The 15,439-nt window shown below is 38.2% G+C and overlaps 1 protein-coding gene across 4 annotated transcripts in view; it reads right to left on the bottom strand.

Moving 5' to 3' along the window:
• Nucleotides 1–15,439, bottom strand: part of VEZT (vezatin, adherens junctions transmembrane protein) — a 68,428-nt gene that overhangs the window by 31,810 nt on the left and 21,179 nt on the right. For 2 of the 4 annotated variants that reach the window (XM_065837113.2, XM_065837130.2), the window contains exons 3-6: nt 13,797–13,886; nt 11,221–11,396; nt 8,143–8,418; nt 2,897–3,046 (exon numbers count right to left, since the gene is read on the bottom strand). In XM_065837113.2, the coding sequence (XP_065693185.1) occupies nt 2,897–3,046; nt 8,143–8,418; nt 11,221–11,396; nt 13,797–13,886 (692 nt within the window). The remainder of the gene's footprint in view (nt 1–2,896; nt 3,047–8,142; nt 8,419–11,220; nt 11,397–13,796; nt 13,887–15,439) is intronic. The other 2 variants (XM_065837121.2, XM_065837139.2) reach the window with 1 other exon arrangement.

Genomic DNA, 15,439 nt, shown 5'->3' with positions numbered 1-15,439 from the left:
AATCACAGACTGGGACCTTATTTTGATGACTGGACATCACATAGAAAGGGTCTCTGGAGTCAAAGGCTCACCACTGTTGTTGAATGGCAAGCACCACAGCCACATTACAGCATCAGCTGAACACCGTCAACCAAGGAAAGCAAACTGTGACGTGGAAGTTAATTTCCCATTCATACATGCACACAAATGCTTCCATTAAATGCATATTCTGTGGTTCAAAGCAGTCTTATGTTATTTGCTCAGAGTCTTAAGAAATTACTACTTCCTTATTCTTCAAAGAGAAAAAGCACTCTAAAGAGTGATCAGCTGTCAGTTAAAAATGAACTAAGATTTGACCTTTAGTGTATTAGCCGGGAAGATTCAATTTTTGTTGCCCTGGAGACTAGGAGGTGTTTTGCATATTAAATTCCTATTGAAAATTGTTCCAAGCAAAAATAATTCAGTTTTTGCTTGCCTAAATACAGAGATACATGAGCTCTGGAATTAAAATACAAAGCAATATCCAGTTGTTTGTTTGTTTGTTTTTTTTTAAAAAAAGTTAATTTAAACAGCATTATGACTAACCAGGGAAAATAGTGGTTTGCTTTTTAAATATAATTTTGTAATATTAATCCAAATTTTAAATATTTTGAATGCTTATCTAATAGATTTTTTTTCGCTAATAAAAGCATTTTGTTTTGCTGTTGCCAGTATAAATCACTAATAGTGCTACTGGATTCATGGCTCTCTCAGTGCTCAGAAAAAGCAAATTTCAAATAGCAATTCATTAATTCATACTCAACCTAGAGGAGTTATGGTCTAGAATATCTTCTGATTTTGTGCAAAGCCGAACTTACTAAAAGGAACTGTAGAAGTCAGAACTGGGATCTCATTTCCAGACTTTGGTTGGAAGTTCCTTTTCTTTAATTTATCAACATTCCTTTCTTTCAGTTTATCACGTCACTCCTTTATTTAATCTCTCCAGCCCCTCTCTATCCTTGCTGTAGGCCAGATTTGTGCTAACAATCTGATGACAGACAAGGGCATTAAAGTTGTCACAAGTGGCAGCTGCAAATGCTTTTGACATGAAGGAATCTTTGGCCCCTACAACCTAAGAGCCCTATTTGATTGTACAAGGCACTGGAATCTATTTGAAAGATGTTCCTTGCCATCAATCCCCATGTAATTCACGTAATATTTTCAGGTATTCATGGTACACAGCGAAAAATTCAAACTACAGCAACCTGGAACCACCTTAAAGCTGCTGTTAATTATCCTGGTGGGGAGAAGGAATCCTTTACTCACCCTCCTTACATTTAAATTCCTTCCTTTCAAGTTTTTCATGTACTGCGGAATTGGCCCAGCCTGCATCTCAGCTCACGTGCTACCACTGTTTTTGCCACTACATTCTGCACAAATATAACGTTTCTCTTTCTATTTGTCAAGAACCTATCTGTATACATGCAACTTCAGTAAATTTTTGGTCATTTATTTCTGCTGGCCATTACTACTGTGATATCTGCATGATAATTTTCCATCTTAAAAATTTCTCAAAGACAGATACAAATGTCCAATTATCCAAAGTAAACAAAACTATAATCTCTCCCATTCCTTAATTTAAAAGCCATTCCTCAAGGTTAGCATTTAGAAAACTAGTGGACAGTCTAACACACATCAATATTCCTTGAACCTGTAACCTCCCCAGCCAAAGCAACAATTGACACAGCTGTTGTAACCACTGCTGGGCTGACTTCATGCTGGAGGATATTTGGGAAGGCTACATTAACTGATCCTGTTCTCAGATTCCTAATTCCATGTTCTTAGAAGTGATTCTTGATTATTTCCAAGACAGCTTTCAGTTGCTCTTATCAGCGTGTCTGAACCAGTATTTTTTTCTTTCTTTGCTATGTAATAGCAAATACACCTTGTTCCTCAGAGCCCAGACTGAAGGTTTGAGCCCAGAATGAGGATTCCTCTCCCTTCACATGGAATTATTTTGCAAACACTCAGTTCCTTCAAAGTGAATGCATGCACCGGCAGCTTCGTGTGTGCCTTTGTGTGTGCACACGTCATCATGCAACATATCCATCCATTTGCCAGGCAAGATATATCAGTCAAATATTATGATGCCGGAAGACAAAACAAGTAATTTGTAAACTCAGATTTTCAACATTCACATTACTACCAGCTTTTGCTTCATTTGCATGTGTTTTTTTTAGATCTGAAACATACCTGTTTTATTTTTTGCTATAATGCAGAGCAAAGACCTTGTTATATCCTATATGGTACAATAAGCACAACAAACATAGAAAAAGACCCTTGAAATGCTAATGCCATTAAAGAAAGTGTATACAATTCACCAAAGGAATACAGATGGTGCTTCACACAATGGTATGTGAACAAAGTGTTTGCTTTGAATAAGACTAGAAACTCCTTGCTCTTAAATGTGCCTTTTAGCTAATTAATGTAATCAGAGTTTCACCCAGCATGTCTGAAACAAGAAATCAACTTACCTTTGAGCACGAGGATGTCGAGTGAAAGGCCATATTGTTCAGAGAAGAGAGTATTTTGGTGCAAGGGGAAAAGATGGCTAAGAGGAATTATAAAACAAAGTCCTGAAGGACTCTGAAATGCATTATCAGTACTTACACCAAATGTACAGTTGTCAGTAACTGGGACAATGTTTTCAGTCCACAGAATCTTATCTGACACTGCACAGTACACAAAAAGACAAAAATTTTAAGAATGTTCCAAACCAAGCAAAAGCTCCAATTTACTGTGCTACCTTTTCTTTATCTTGTTTAGATATATTGTTAGATATCGTATGCTTCTAGACATACTAACTCTAAACATTGGCACAGTTACATGTAGGCAACAGGGAATGTCTGAACTTGTGGGCTTTCACAAAAAAGGATATTTTTTCAGCATGTATAGAGTAGCCAGTCTTGAAGCTCGAAAGTTGGCTCTGACAGATCGATAAACAGCTTTCCGGAGACCAATAAGATGCTGACTAGGATGCTGTCCAGCTTTATTAAATGGGCAAGCGGCACTGACCCTGTCAAGCAAACTTGAAAAGTAAAATGTGATACAACTGTACAGATGTCCTAAAGTATTTTTAAAATACAGTACATCAGTTTTCTTATTCCATTACTTACGAAACTTTTTCAAAGTTTTGAGACTATGAGAGCAAAACCAAAAATTCATCATATCAATGATATATTTAATCAAAATTTCAGATAAGCAGCCAGGATTCCTCAGTAGACAGACTGATGCTATTCTAATCTGAGACATGACAAAACTCCTGAGAAGATTTGTTTTCTCCACAGTTTTCCAAAATGATACACTAAGGGTTGACAGGCCGTAACATTATCTCTGATACAAAACTATCACAAGCCCACTGTCAGCTTTGGAAGTTTTTACACGCATATATTTAACAGAGGCCTCTTTATATGCAAATTTGTTATTTAAAAAAATTTTGATGAAAAAAACGTGCTACTACATATTGGTTTTCATGCAAAATACTAAATTCTTTCAACCTTCTCCATGCAGAATCTCCTCTAGGTCAACAGAAATATTATTTGAGCGGTGACATAGATTTTATGATCATGCATTGAATGACAGCTGTGTTTGTGTGAGACTGACAGGTAAACACATGAAATGTATGCAACTATACAAGCATATTTGAAAACATATTTTGGTGTCCACATATACAGGTGACTCTACCATCTATAAGAAACTGTACCATTTGCCTATTAGGATATACTTCAGAATGGCTTTAGAACTGCAAGAAATTGCCTCATCTGCTAATAAATTGAATTGTGAACTGGGTGAATGTTAAACATGTCTGTGTAACATTAAGCTGTAGAAAAGAAAAAGAAAATATTAATATCCAGTTATATCTATTCATATACAGTCTAATGCCAAACCTATGACTGAGACACTGAAAATATCCCAGGTGCACCCTACTTGCTGGGACTGTTTTCACTAGAATCAGCTCAGGAATGGACATAGTGTGGACAACGGGATGATGAATGGCGATGAATTCTTTGGGGTCTGGAAGCTGCTTCTGCTCTCACCTTTCCCAGGGCACAGTGAGGAGGTGATTTCATGGCCACAGTCACTTAAAATGGAAAAGCACACAGGATACCTGGCAAGAGTGATGTGGGTTGCTGTACTGGTAACTATTTATGCAGAAAGCTAAAGAGCTGAGCAAGGCAGCAGACCCGACCCTGCTGGAAAAATGTCAGTCCTACCACATGTGTGTAGCGGGACCACGCTGCTCATTGACCGGGAGGGCAAATAGCTTATTGCCTTCACTGTCAAATATGAAAAGCAATGCAGCCCACCCAGTGAGCAAGGCTGGACTCGTATCAGCATGTTAAATATGATTAACACAAGGAGATTCATGCCAAATACTGCAGCATGTTGAATACACTAGCTGAAACACCATATTAAAATATCTGCGTACCATATTAAAGTATGTGATATTAAAAATGGTTTATACAACATCTCATGAAGTCCTTTAGAATCTGAATAAAATAAAAACAAACTGTTAATTTTCATTTCCAAATGTAAACTTAAAAGGCTAGTCTTGCCATACGTTTCACTAGGGAACACAGCATGTAATGTAGTACATGCCAATCTCTAACATTTCCCCAGCTTTTGAAGGTAACAACTGGAAATGTTTATGGATAAACTCTCACATCAGTTTGTAGACTCAAGCCCTGGGTGAATTGTCAGAAGCACGCTCAAAGAAAAGGACCAAAATTTTTCTACCATAAAAAAAGAGATGTATGTTCTGCTACAGTGATGTAAGCATTGCCAGCTCCTAAACAGAACAAATTTAGCACAACTCATGCACAGCATGTACCACCAGTATTCAGCAAAATAATTTGCTATCCCTTCTGGGAAGGCTCATTGCACTGTTTCTAATAAAATAATTCTTTATTCCAGTACTCTTAAATTAGTATAACTTGCTATAAATGTCTATGTGCCAGGCATGCCATATCCCTAACTTCCTAATATTCCGTTTATCTTCTACACACTTTAATTTGACTTAGAAAATGTTATCAGCTTTGCCCATCAGCCACAAATAGCAAGAAGAAAAAAAGGTTAAGGGTGAATTTCCTCTTTACTACTGCTCCAAAACCATTTTACTTGTAAAGAACAGTGCCTTATTCCTCCATTAATCTCATAAGCCAAATGTTAAACAGGCTCTCCACTTCAACCAAACTTGTATAGACATGTTAATTAAATCCTATTACTGCACTCCAACATGAAAACAGTTCTATGAAGATGTTGCATACACCAATATGTGCTTGTAGAGCTTGATTCTAGATCAAAATACAGTAGAAAGGGAGAATTTGGAGAAAAGCTAATTATTTCAGTGACAGACCAGGAAATAACTACTTGCTGCTTATTGCTGCAGCCTTTCATTATGTATTCCTACATTTTCATTTTATAATGTGCAAGACAACGGACATAGTTTCATTACCCAACGGAAATTCCAAGCTGCAACCTGCGATCAGCCTTCATTTGTCTAATTGCAAATGAGGCAATTAGACAGAAATACTGCCATTCTGCCTGAGTAAAGTATCGCCTTACCTTGGCTGCACAATTTCCGTAAGCTAAACCACCCTGGCGAAGCCTTGCCCATCTCTGCATTGCAGAGCTTGTACCACGCAGACACACCTGAAGTGCCAACAGCAGCGTTGAACACTTCTGAAGGCCAGTCTGAAATCAAAATATCCAGTTGGCTTTGCAAGTTGCTAACATAAGAGAGGCCTGACAGCATTCTTAGTTCCTCTCCTAAGTGGCTGCTGTGGGATTTTTTGGTGGGAGGGGAATGAAAGCAAAACAATGCTTGAAATGGTTATCCATATAGCAGTCACTACCACATAGTAGCAAACCAGTGAACCAGTGGACAACTGACCAAAACCTCATCAAGAAAAACTTAGCATTTATAGAGACAGCCAAATATCAATCAACATGGGGCAAATATGGTAGAATAAAGCAAACCCACAGATATTTCAAAGCATATGTAAGTTATCCTAGGAGAATGCAGCAATGGATGGTGCAAGGGGGAGAAAAAACAGCAGTGGAATGCAAGGAACTTCGGGCCAAATCTGCAGACCTGGGTTTGCCATATAGACTTTAGCTAAGTGCAGCTAGCCAAAACCTGAACTCAGTACTATTTAAATGTCAACTTCAGTACCTTTCCATTCACAACATGGTTAAAACACAGTCCAAGGGATGCTGAGCTAGCAGGATATTAAAGCAGCAGCATACATATCATTGAGCACAGTGCTGTGCTACCTGATTGAAATCCCGTTCCTTCAGGATGTAAAATGACACAAGTAACTTTGCAGATGCAACCATTTCTATTGCCATGTGACTCTTTCTGAACAAGCATTAAGGCTTTGACAAGGTTACTACAGGAGAAGGTACTAAACTTCGTTCTGCTAAGGTTCATTGTACTAATATATTAACAATGTATTAGTAGCAAAATTCTGGAAGAAAAAAGGGGTAGCTAGTTTTTTTGGATCACACATTAAGTGCTGTCTCAAGCAAAGAATTTCATGGTGCCCTGTGCAGCAGCATCTCTTGCATATGTGGATGCAGAAAGGAGACACTCTGGAGTTGGAGCTTCCTCCAGGCTCAACCAAACCCGATCTTGTACAGCAATGACTTCTTCATACTGGACAATTGTTCCAACGAGGATGCTGGCAGTGTCAGACTTCTCCCACTCCATCCATACTCCCAAGACTTTTGAAAAGCTTGCCAGAGTTTTAAGTAAAGAGGCTATTAGATCAAGCATCAGCTTAAAGACCAGTCTGTTTCTTGTTAATTTGTTATCTCAGATATGTAGTAAAAGAACAAGGCACCAGCAATTTAGACATTGACCACAAGTTCGTTTGCTTAAACTTAGGAAAAGATCCAAATGTTTTTCTCATCTGTAATTTGGACAAGTCCTAACAATAATTTCTTTTGAGAACCCGTTTGCAAAGATAAGACAGCCTATTGCTTAACTATATGCTTCTTCAGCAAAAAACCAAAACAAAACAAAACACATAGCTAGGCAGACTGAAGACATGCTTATGCATTCCAAAGGGAGAATGAAACATTTCTTCAGTGAAGCATACTGAAAGTATCTCAAGCTGGAAAATTAATTCAAAATGTTAAGTCTACAGTTTCAAGCTTGCATGTAAAAACGTGTGCCTGAGTGCAGAGTAGTTCGCCTGGCACGAACAAACAATTTCTTGGTGCACACAGGGGAATTTATTTGTTGTTTTTAGAAAGAAGTCGACTGGAGTCCAGCTGTCCCACCTCCTCTAACCTTAAGTCTAACTGGCACAGGTACGTATCAAACCACAGGCTGTTACAAGGGAGGAGCATACAAGGCAATGAGAGTGCGCAGAAGTGGGCCTGTTGGCTTTGACATCATTGCATTCACTGAACACATTCTCATGTTCTTTCACATAGCAAATTAGCAAAAATTACCAAATAGCTACAAGAGCTAAATAACCAGGAATACTTTCACATGCCTTAAGTGGATGAGAGGTAAATTCAGCAGTAAATAGTTCAAGATTTTAAGCATCTCAACAATTGTATGCAATAAGAAAAAGTATTGTAAACTTTTTCTGAGGTGGGAAATGACCTTTGATGGTCTTTGCTGATTGTTGTGTTCTCATTACTTCAGAATGTTATTTGTTAAATAAAAATAGAATGGTTTTCACATCCTCTTGTTTTCTAAAATATCAACGATTACTTGCAGGTCAGTTTATTTACATAGATTTGTTAATACAAGATACAAAAACCCCTCAAACAAAAAATCTTCTAAATGACTCCCAAAATAGTTAACTAAACTCGTTCAAAATTTATTTCTTCATGCATTTCATTGCTAGCAGAGCAGAAGATTTTAAAGGCATATGAGTTTTGTGAGACTTTAATTCTCTTTCAGGATTCAGGGTTTTAACACTGACTTGTTAGAATTCATACTTTTATTATAAAAAGTAATTATACTATTTTATGTAAATGAAAAGCTTAAAGTATTATGCTTTTCTGTAATTCCACTTGTTATGGGAGACGGTGTAACAAGACAATTTGAGGAGATGGCTGGCTTGAATGGATCTGTATATTAAACAAAGTGAAATACAGACTCACAGGGTAAATCCTCTGGAAATTACTTCAGTCTCTTGAATGAGTCGTAGAGCTTTCCTCACGAGATTAGTAAAAGCTCGGCTGTTCGCCACTGTTTCTTCCAGCTGGATGCAGTATTTTCGCAGGGACATTTGCAGCTTGGCTGTCCTCCATGTGCCCCACACTCGAAAGACAACATAGACAAGCAGAACTACTGCCCACAGCGGCCACGATGAATCCTTACACCACGAAGGAAGCATAAGCAGCGCACTTACAAAGGCAAGCAACAGTGAGACATCCCTGCAAAGAGAAAGTGCCGTCAGCCACAAATTCCTGAGGTCAAACAAGTGGGAAAATCATGAAGCTTTCAGTCACATTTGAGATTACGACACCTTACTACAGGGCTTTTATGTAGGTCCTGAAGGCAGCTATAAACACCAAAAACTCCTACTAGCAGATTTAGATGTATATGTACATGATATTGCTTGGTCAGTATACTTAAGGAAACATTTATCCGGCTTGTTAATGGCCCGAGTAAAAGAATAATATACCACTTTGAAAGGTCAGTTTCTCTTACACATATGACTTTAAAAAAAAAAAAAAGAAAAAAAATTAGAGAAAGAAAAAAAAACTGGCTACTCAGCATTATCAGGCAGGGTGGGTAGGAACTGGAATATCTGTACTTCCAGGTTCAAGAGTACAGTAGGGAAGGGCATGTTTCTTTTGGTAACAGAACCCTCAAGTAGTGCCAGCTTTATTTTTTCCAGATTCTGACTCATTTAACTTGGACAGCAACGCACTACTAGTTTTTAACACATTTTTGTAAAAATGGCTTGAATAATAATTTTGAATAATTTGGCAGTTTTTGAAAATCCTTAAAGAACAGAGTTACTAGTATCTCAGTTCAGTTATTTCTCAAAGACATTTCGAAAACTTCATAAAGCTGTTAGTTTCACCTAGAAAAATGCAACAAAAATAGTTGTAGCTGCTAGAAAATACACTCTGTTTCATATATAGTATTTTAGCTGTAGTTTTATAAAATTATGACAGTCTTCACAGAGTTGGATAGGATATGGGCTTCAAGATGTAAAACAGCTTTAATTTTTCAGAATCTTTTTAATGACAAATATTCACTTTCTTCACCCCTTAAAGCTGTGCATCCTGTGTTTAGTTTTGGAAGTATTCACAAGGAATGCTTTCCCATTTCTAAAATAAGACATGATCTCTGGGTTTCTATTTTCTGGACAGTTGTGTAGTCATATTTCAACAAACTCTGGAAGTGTTAACTCTTCAAGGCTATTGACGGGTTTCAGCAAATGTCCAGGGTTAAAATATTACAGATATGTAACTAACTTCGAAAAGGACAGACACACAGTCTATAACTCCCTTGGTACACAAAAAATAAAAAATTCCCCCCCCAAAAAAAAAAAAATTGCAACAATGAAAGACTGGAAGGGATTTAAGAGCTCACTTTGTCCATTTTCAGTTTCTGGTTAATCCAGATCATCAGAAATAGACAAGGAAAAAATGGAGACTCTACAACCCACCCAGATAGCTATTCTATCTCATAACTATCTTTAGAGTTCCAAAGATTTCCCCCAAGACCAATCTGAATCATTGGCAAATTAATTGCATTATTTTTCCTCATATCCTTCCCTTTTCTGAACAGAACAACCAACAACTGCTGATAACCACCTTCTACTAACTACCTTCTACACACTGTAACACTATTCCATCCCGCCTCAATTTTGGCAAAACAGTCCTAACACACTCTATAATGTTTCTGAAAGATTACATTTTCTAAATTCATTATTCTTCTTGTTCTTCTCTGGACTGACTCTAAGTTACCTATGCCTCTCCAGTTGCGGCATCCCAAACCAGATGCTGTAGTTTTACCACAAGGCTTAGGGAAACAGGCAGAAAAGTAAAACCCCTGTATCCTACAACATATAACATGGACTCCAGGCTGAGATTTCCCATTTTTTGATAATCTGCTCACGCTTTCAGTTTATGCTCTGCAACATTGTGCAGATCCTTTTCTGAAGTAGTACTGCCTGCCCAATGATTCACCACTTTGTTGTTTGTTAATATGATTTTTCCTTCCCAAGTGTAGCATTGGACACTTGTCTTTATTGACTTTTCTATTGATTTCAAAATATTTCTCCACTTGGTTAAGCTACTTTTGAACTCCATTCTGCCAAAACACTTTAAAACTTGGTGTCATCTGTAAGCTGAGCAATATTCACCAATTTTATAAGTGTACTTAATCATCTGAATAGCTAAAGAAACAATGAATAGTGCTAGGACCAGGACAGACCACAGGAGAAATCTGATTAGAAAGTTCTCTTGTTTGAGAGAGAGCTTCAGTAATGACATCCTACATCTTAAACAGTCAGGTTTTTTACCCTGCTGTGTTTCAGAATAATTCTCTTTTCCTAAGATATGCATGAAAACACAGCACTGGGCTGGTTTGTGAGCTATTTTTATCTACTGATTCCTGTCCATTTCTCCATAAGCCACTCTGTCAAAATACCCACCGCTCTTGTTATTTTTCACATACAGGTGGCAGCTGCTCAGACTCTGCTGCAGCCAGCTCCTTCAGTATTCTAGGGTGAATTTCACCAGCCTCTGAAAGCATCATATGTAAATATTCTTTAGTTTGTACCTATGGTGTTCTACATCTGCGAAAATTAATTGCCTTCCCCTACTATCAACATACTTTACGAAGACCACAGCACAGAAAACACTTTCCAATTCAGTTTACACAGTCATGTGTCATTTATTAAAATCACCACTGTATAGCTTTCAAAATTCATTAATTAATCGACCATGTTAGTTCTTCCTTATAGCATGGATTAGAGTTTGTAAATATCCATTTAAGTTCATGTAGCTATCTCAGATTAAAACTCATTCTTTCAATAAAATGCCCAAGGGGAAAAAACATGCTTATCTATATATTTGGGGAGCAGTGGACTGAAGACTCAAAAAGACCTGACAAAAAAATTTGTGACTTTATTGCTGCATTTTATACAAGGAACACACAACATTTTTTGTTTGTTTGTTTCTCAGTGAATACAGTGGTAGATATTCTCTGTACAATACCAAATATTAGGAGTTGCTAGGGAGCGTAGTGTTGGAAGTTGTCCATTTTCTTGTTGCTTACACTGCCCTGCAGACAGGATACTGGGGTCAAGGAACTCAATCAGTTCCACATCCTCCTGCAGCAGAACTTCCTGTTGCAGGATGGTACGGAGCGTGTCAAATCGAAATCCAACATCCTTACCACAAACAGGCAAGAGAAAAAACAGGCATTAGTAAAGAATATGCAAATTCTTAAAATCAAGTTAGCAGAACACGTAAAACACTCAGACACTCTACACTTTATCGACAGCTATCTGTTCCCAAGGACTACAGGAATATTTCGGATATATCACAACTAGCTACTTTGTTTTTATTAAACTTGCTTAACTTCAAAAACTCACATACCACCTAACAGTTCAGACTTGCAGGATTCATCACACTGACTTTGAGACCTAACCTAGACAGTAACAATACCTGGAAGCATGCCACAGATTATGCCAATATATATATTTGGAATCAAAAGAATCAGAGAGATACTATATCTGCTAGAAGATCATGAATAAAACGGCAAACACTTTTTTAATGTCATGACATAATTTATGTCATTAACAAAGAAAAATTAGAGAGAGAGATATTACAAATTAGTTAACAAATGTCACCTGTGGACACTTAATCACAACAGGGTCAATGTACTGGACTCAAGCCGCTTGCCAAGTCCTCTCCTGCAGGATTCTGTGCCTTTCCCAAGGGAACTTGATCCAAATATTAAACAGCATGGGGCTCTGAAGACCTCACACTCGCTGAACTCCAAGCAAACTGTGGGGAGTTACTTACTTGTGGCTTTGATGCCATTTGATAAGCATTTGCTAAATTTGTTTCCTACAGCTATAGTTCTTCAAGACAAATACACAGATCTTGAAGACAAACATATCCATCAGAAAAGCCCCCCGAAATTTTAATTTGCATACTGCACCAAACTATAATTACAAAACACTTCAAGTTACGAATGTCATAACAAATGCCAAAGGAGAATATTCCTGTAAAACCCTCTAACCGAAGCTGTTAACAGAAGTTTGACAACTCACAGTACTAAATCTGTTTAGTTCTGTCATTGACAAAATGAGATTCTTTATGAAACAGTAAGACAGCTACTCAAAAGTTTAATTCCATACAGCGATGTCACTTGAGATAACTTGCATTCTACTTTTATGGGAAAACATTTGTTTCAGGACTGTGCAAGAGGAAACTCTGCACTCCTCCGATGCATCCTGTGTCATTTCAGTACCCTGCTGCAGCAACCAGCAGGAGAAACATGCTTTCCGTGTTCTTCAGTTGTGTCTCCATCTCAAGAAAGTAAGGCTAAAATAAGCTGTTAATACCTTTGATTCATAGGGGAAGATGGAGGAAGAAAAAAGTCAACCAAAGATCAGTATTGAGAGGTTTCAGAGGGAATTTTGTCCTCTTGAGATAAAGCAGAAGACATAGCAAATGGAATTGGCAGAACTCTCTGAAAAATGGAACTCCCTAACTTCTCATGCTGCTCAACATTTTTAAGCTACATTAGAAGACATCATCCCTGTATTGTAGTAGAAAAAAAAAATAAAAATTCTAACTTTTAGGTTCTGAATAGTGTGACATTTGCAAACCAGACTAGGAACCTGAAGCAGCTGGGTGCAAGTTAAAGCAGATCTCAGACAAGCCCAGGCTAGAGACTGAACTGGCTAGGAAGTGGTGCTGCTAATAAAATAAGGGGTGTAAAGGCAGAATAAAATTATTTCTAACTATCTGGGGTAGAACTATCACGCTTCAGGTCTACCCCACCCAGTCTGACTTGGGTCCTAGAAGTTCCTGCAGGATTCAGGAGCAGGAGAATACAACTTCTGGTGAGGCAGATGGACACACACCCTGCTTCTGAATTGCTGAGATGAGAACATACAGGTATTATACGTTATATAGCCAGACCACTATAAAGATATCATCTGCTCTTAATGTGTAACACTGTGCTGAAGCATTATAACAGAGGTGCCTCAGTTTGCTTCATTGTTCTCAAATCCAGCAGCACTGTGGAAGAGCAGAGCAGAAACAAACAGGTCAGGCTGGCTCCATGGGTCGTAGAGCTGCACCGCGGTGGTGGTGCTGCTACACTTGAGCTAACAAGCTCAAACAGAGGGTGAAGCAACACTCAGATGAAGCTCTGGAGCTTCTGTCTTGAACGAAGCACGAGGCTGCAACATGTGAACTTTCTCAGTCAGCATCTCCACACTGCCTCCCACCGAAGGGGGCAGCTGCACTGTAGGTTAATTCCTTTCAGTTTTTAAGAATGCATTTAACTTCTCACACATTTTATAGTAATCTCCCTTCCACATTTTGAACATCTTCAAGCTGGCTACTGATATTGTTCCTGTTCTTGTGTGCCAAATTTATCTGGCATGGTAACTCTGAAAATCAGAATCAATATTATCTGAAGAATAAGTAAAACTCTTAGAGCTAAAACCAACAATACGGACCAAAGACGGTGCTCAGATGATGAGGTATAGAGGAGAAGAAGACTGCTGGATTAGGAAAGGAAATGGAAAAAAAGAGAAGTGATCACTTACCAGTCGGTGAAGTACGTCATCATTTTTCTTATACTGTGGAAAAGGAAACCAGCTTCTAAAGAACTCAACTAGTTTTGACAGGATGCTTTGCTGAAGGGAACAGAAATTACTCCAATTAAAAATAACCCTAAGGCAAAACCAAATAAATAGCAACAGACAATTCCTTTACTTCTGCATTTGCTTTTTTGTGTTAACTCAGACCCAAGTACCTGTAAGGAAGTTTCGCTTACTGTGTCTGGCCTGACTTCAGAGCACGCTAAGGGAACATCTGCTTCCCGTCAGTTTGCCTGTACACAAGAGTGTGAAATAAAGCTTTCAGTAACCCCACCTATTCGGAGCATAATGTATTGTTATGTTGCACTGTTAAAAATAACTACAGCTAGAATTAGTTTGATCTCAAGTTGGCAGCTACCACATTGGTAGGAAGGACTTTCTCCTTGAAGATAAAAGCAAGCAGTGAAGTTAAATGGCAGACAGGCGCTGAAGAAAAGTAAAAGACCAGGAGAGGAACAACCTCTCCTTGGCAGACCACCTCAGCTTGAGGACAAGGCTCTGGAGGAGCTGTGAAAAGAGGTGGGGCATCCTAGAATCATAATATAGTTTGGGTTGAAAGGGACTCCAAAGGTCAGCTAGTCCAACTCCCTGCAATGAGCATCTTCAACTAGATCAGGTTGCTCAGAGCCTCATCCAGCCTGGCCTGGGATGTCTCCAGGGATGGGGCATCTACCACCTCTCTGGGCAACCTGGGCCAGTGTTTCACCACCCTCACTGTAAAAAATTTCTTCCTCCTGTCTGGCCTGAATTTCTCCTCCTTTAGTTTAAAACCATTACCCCTTGTCCTTTCACAACAGGCCCTGCTAAAAAGTCTGTCCCCATCTTTCTTACAGGTCCCTTTTAAGCACTTAAAGGCTGCAATAAGGTCTCCCTGGAGCCCTCTCTTCTCCAGGCTGAACAACGCCAACTCTCTCAGCCTGTCCTCATAGGGAAGAGTGATTGTAAGAAGAGGAACTGTTCCAGAAACTCCCTATCCCAACCAGCATGTGCTATCAGGTACTTCCTTTCCATGCTGTTTCCCTTGCAACCTAAATCCACACTTTCATCTGAGCTATAAACATAATTTGAACACCACTGAGGGACTCATTCTCCATTATCACACATTTCACTCATGTATCTTCCTAAAATATGATGTATGAAAGATTATAATTAAATAGATGCGTGATTTTGCAGCCATTGAATGAAAAAAAAAAAAGTGGTTTTGACACACACTGTGTATCTACTTTCCTCAGACTGAGCTGACAGGAAGTATTTCTCAAATATTTACTTAGATGTAATTCATTAATTCTAAGGCGTTACTGTTTAATTTTCAGACTGCTGACATGTAATACCATCGAACTAAATGTATACAAAAAAAATTAATTGTGGAGTACTTACATTTTGTGGCACACTGTTTCAAAATTAAAAAAAAAAAAAAGAAAAAAGAAAAAATACTAACAGAAAAACCCCCAAGCAGATTATAATAGGTTAAATGTCTGAATTAAATCAGCTTCTTCCATTTCTCTTGTGTTTTTTTTGTTTGCCTGGTTGCTTGGTTTGGTTGTTTTTTGTTTTGGGGTTTGTTTGTTTGTTTTTTCCCCAAGTAAAAT

This window comes from Patagioenas fasciata, chromosome 1 (assembly GCF_037038585.1).
Source record: "Patagioenas fasciata isolate bPatFas1 chromosome 1, bPatFas1.hap1, whole genome shotgun sequence".
NCBI classification, from domain to species: domain Eukaryota; kingdom Metazoa; phylum Chordata; class Aves; order Columbiformes; family Columbidae; genus Patagioenas; species Patagioenas fasciata.
The sequence above is the reverse complement of the archived record's forward strand: the minus strand, read 5'-3'. Positions and strand labels throughout refer to the sequence as shown.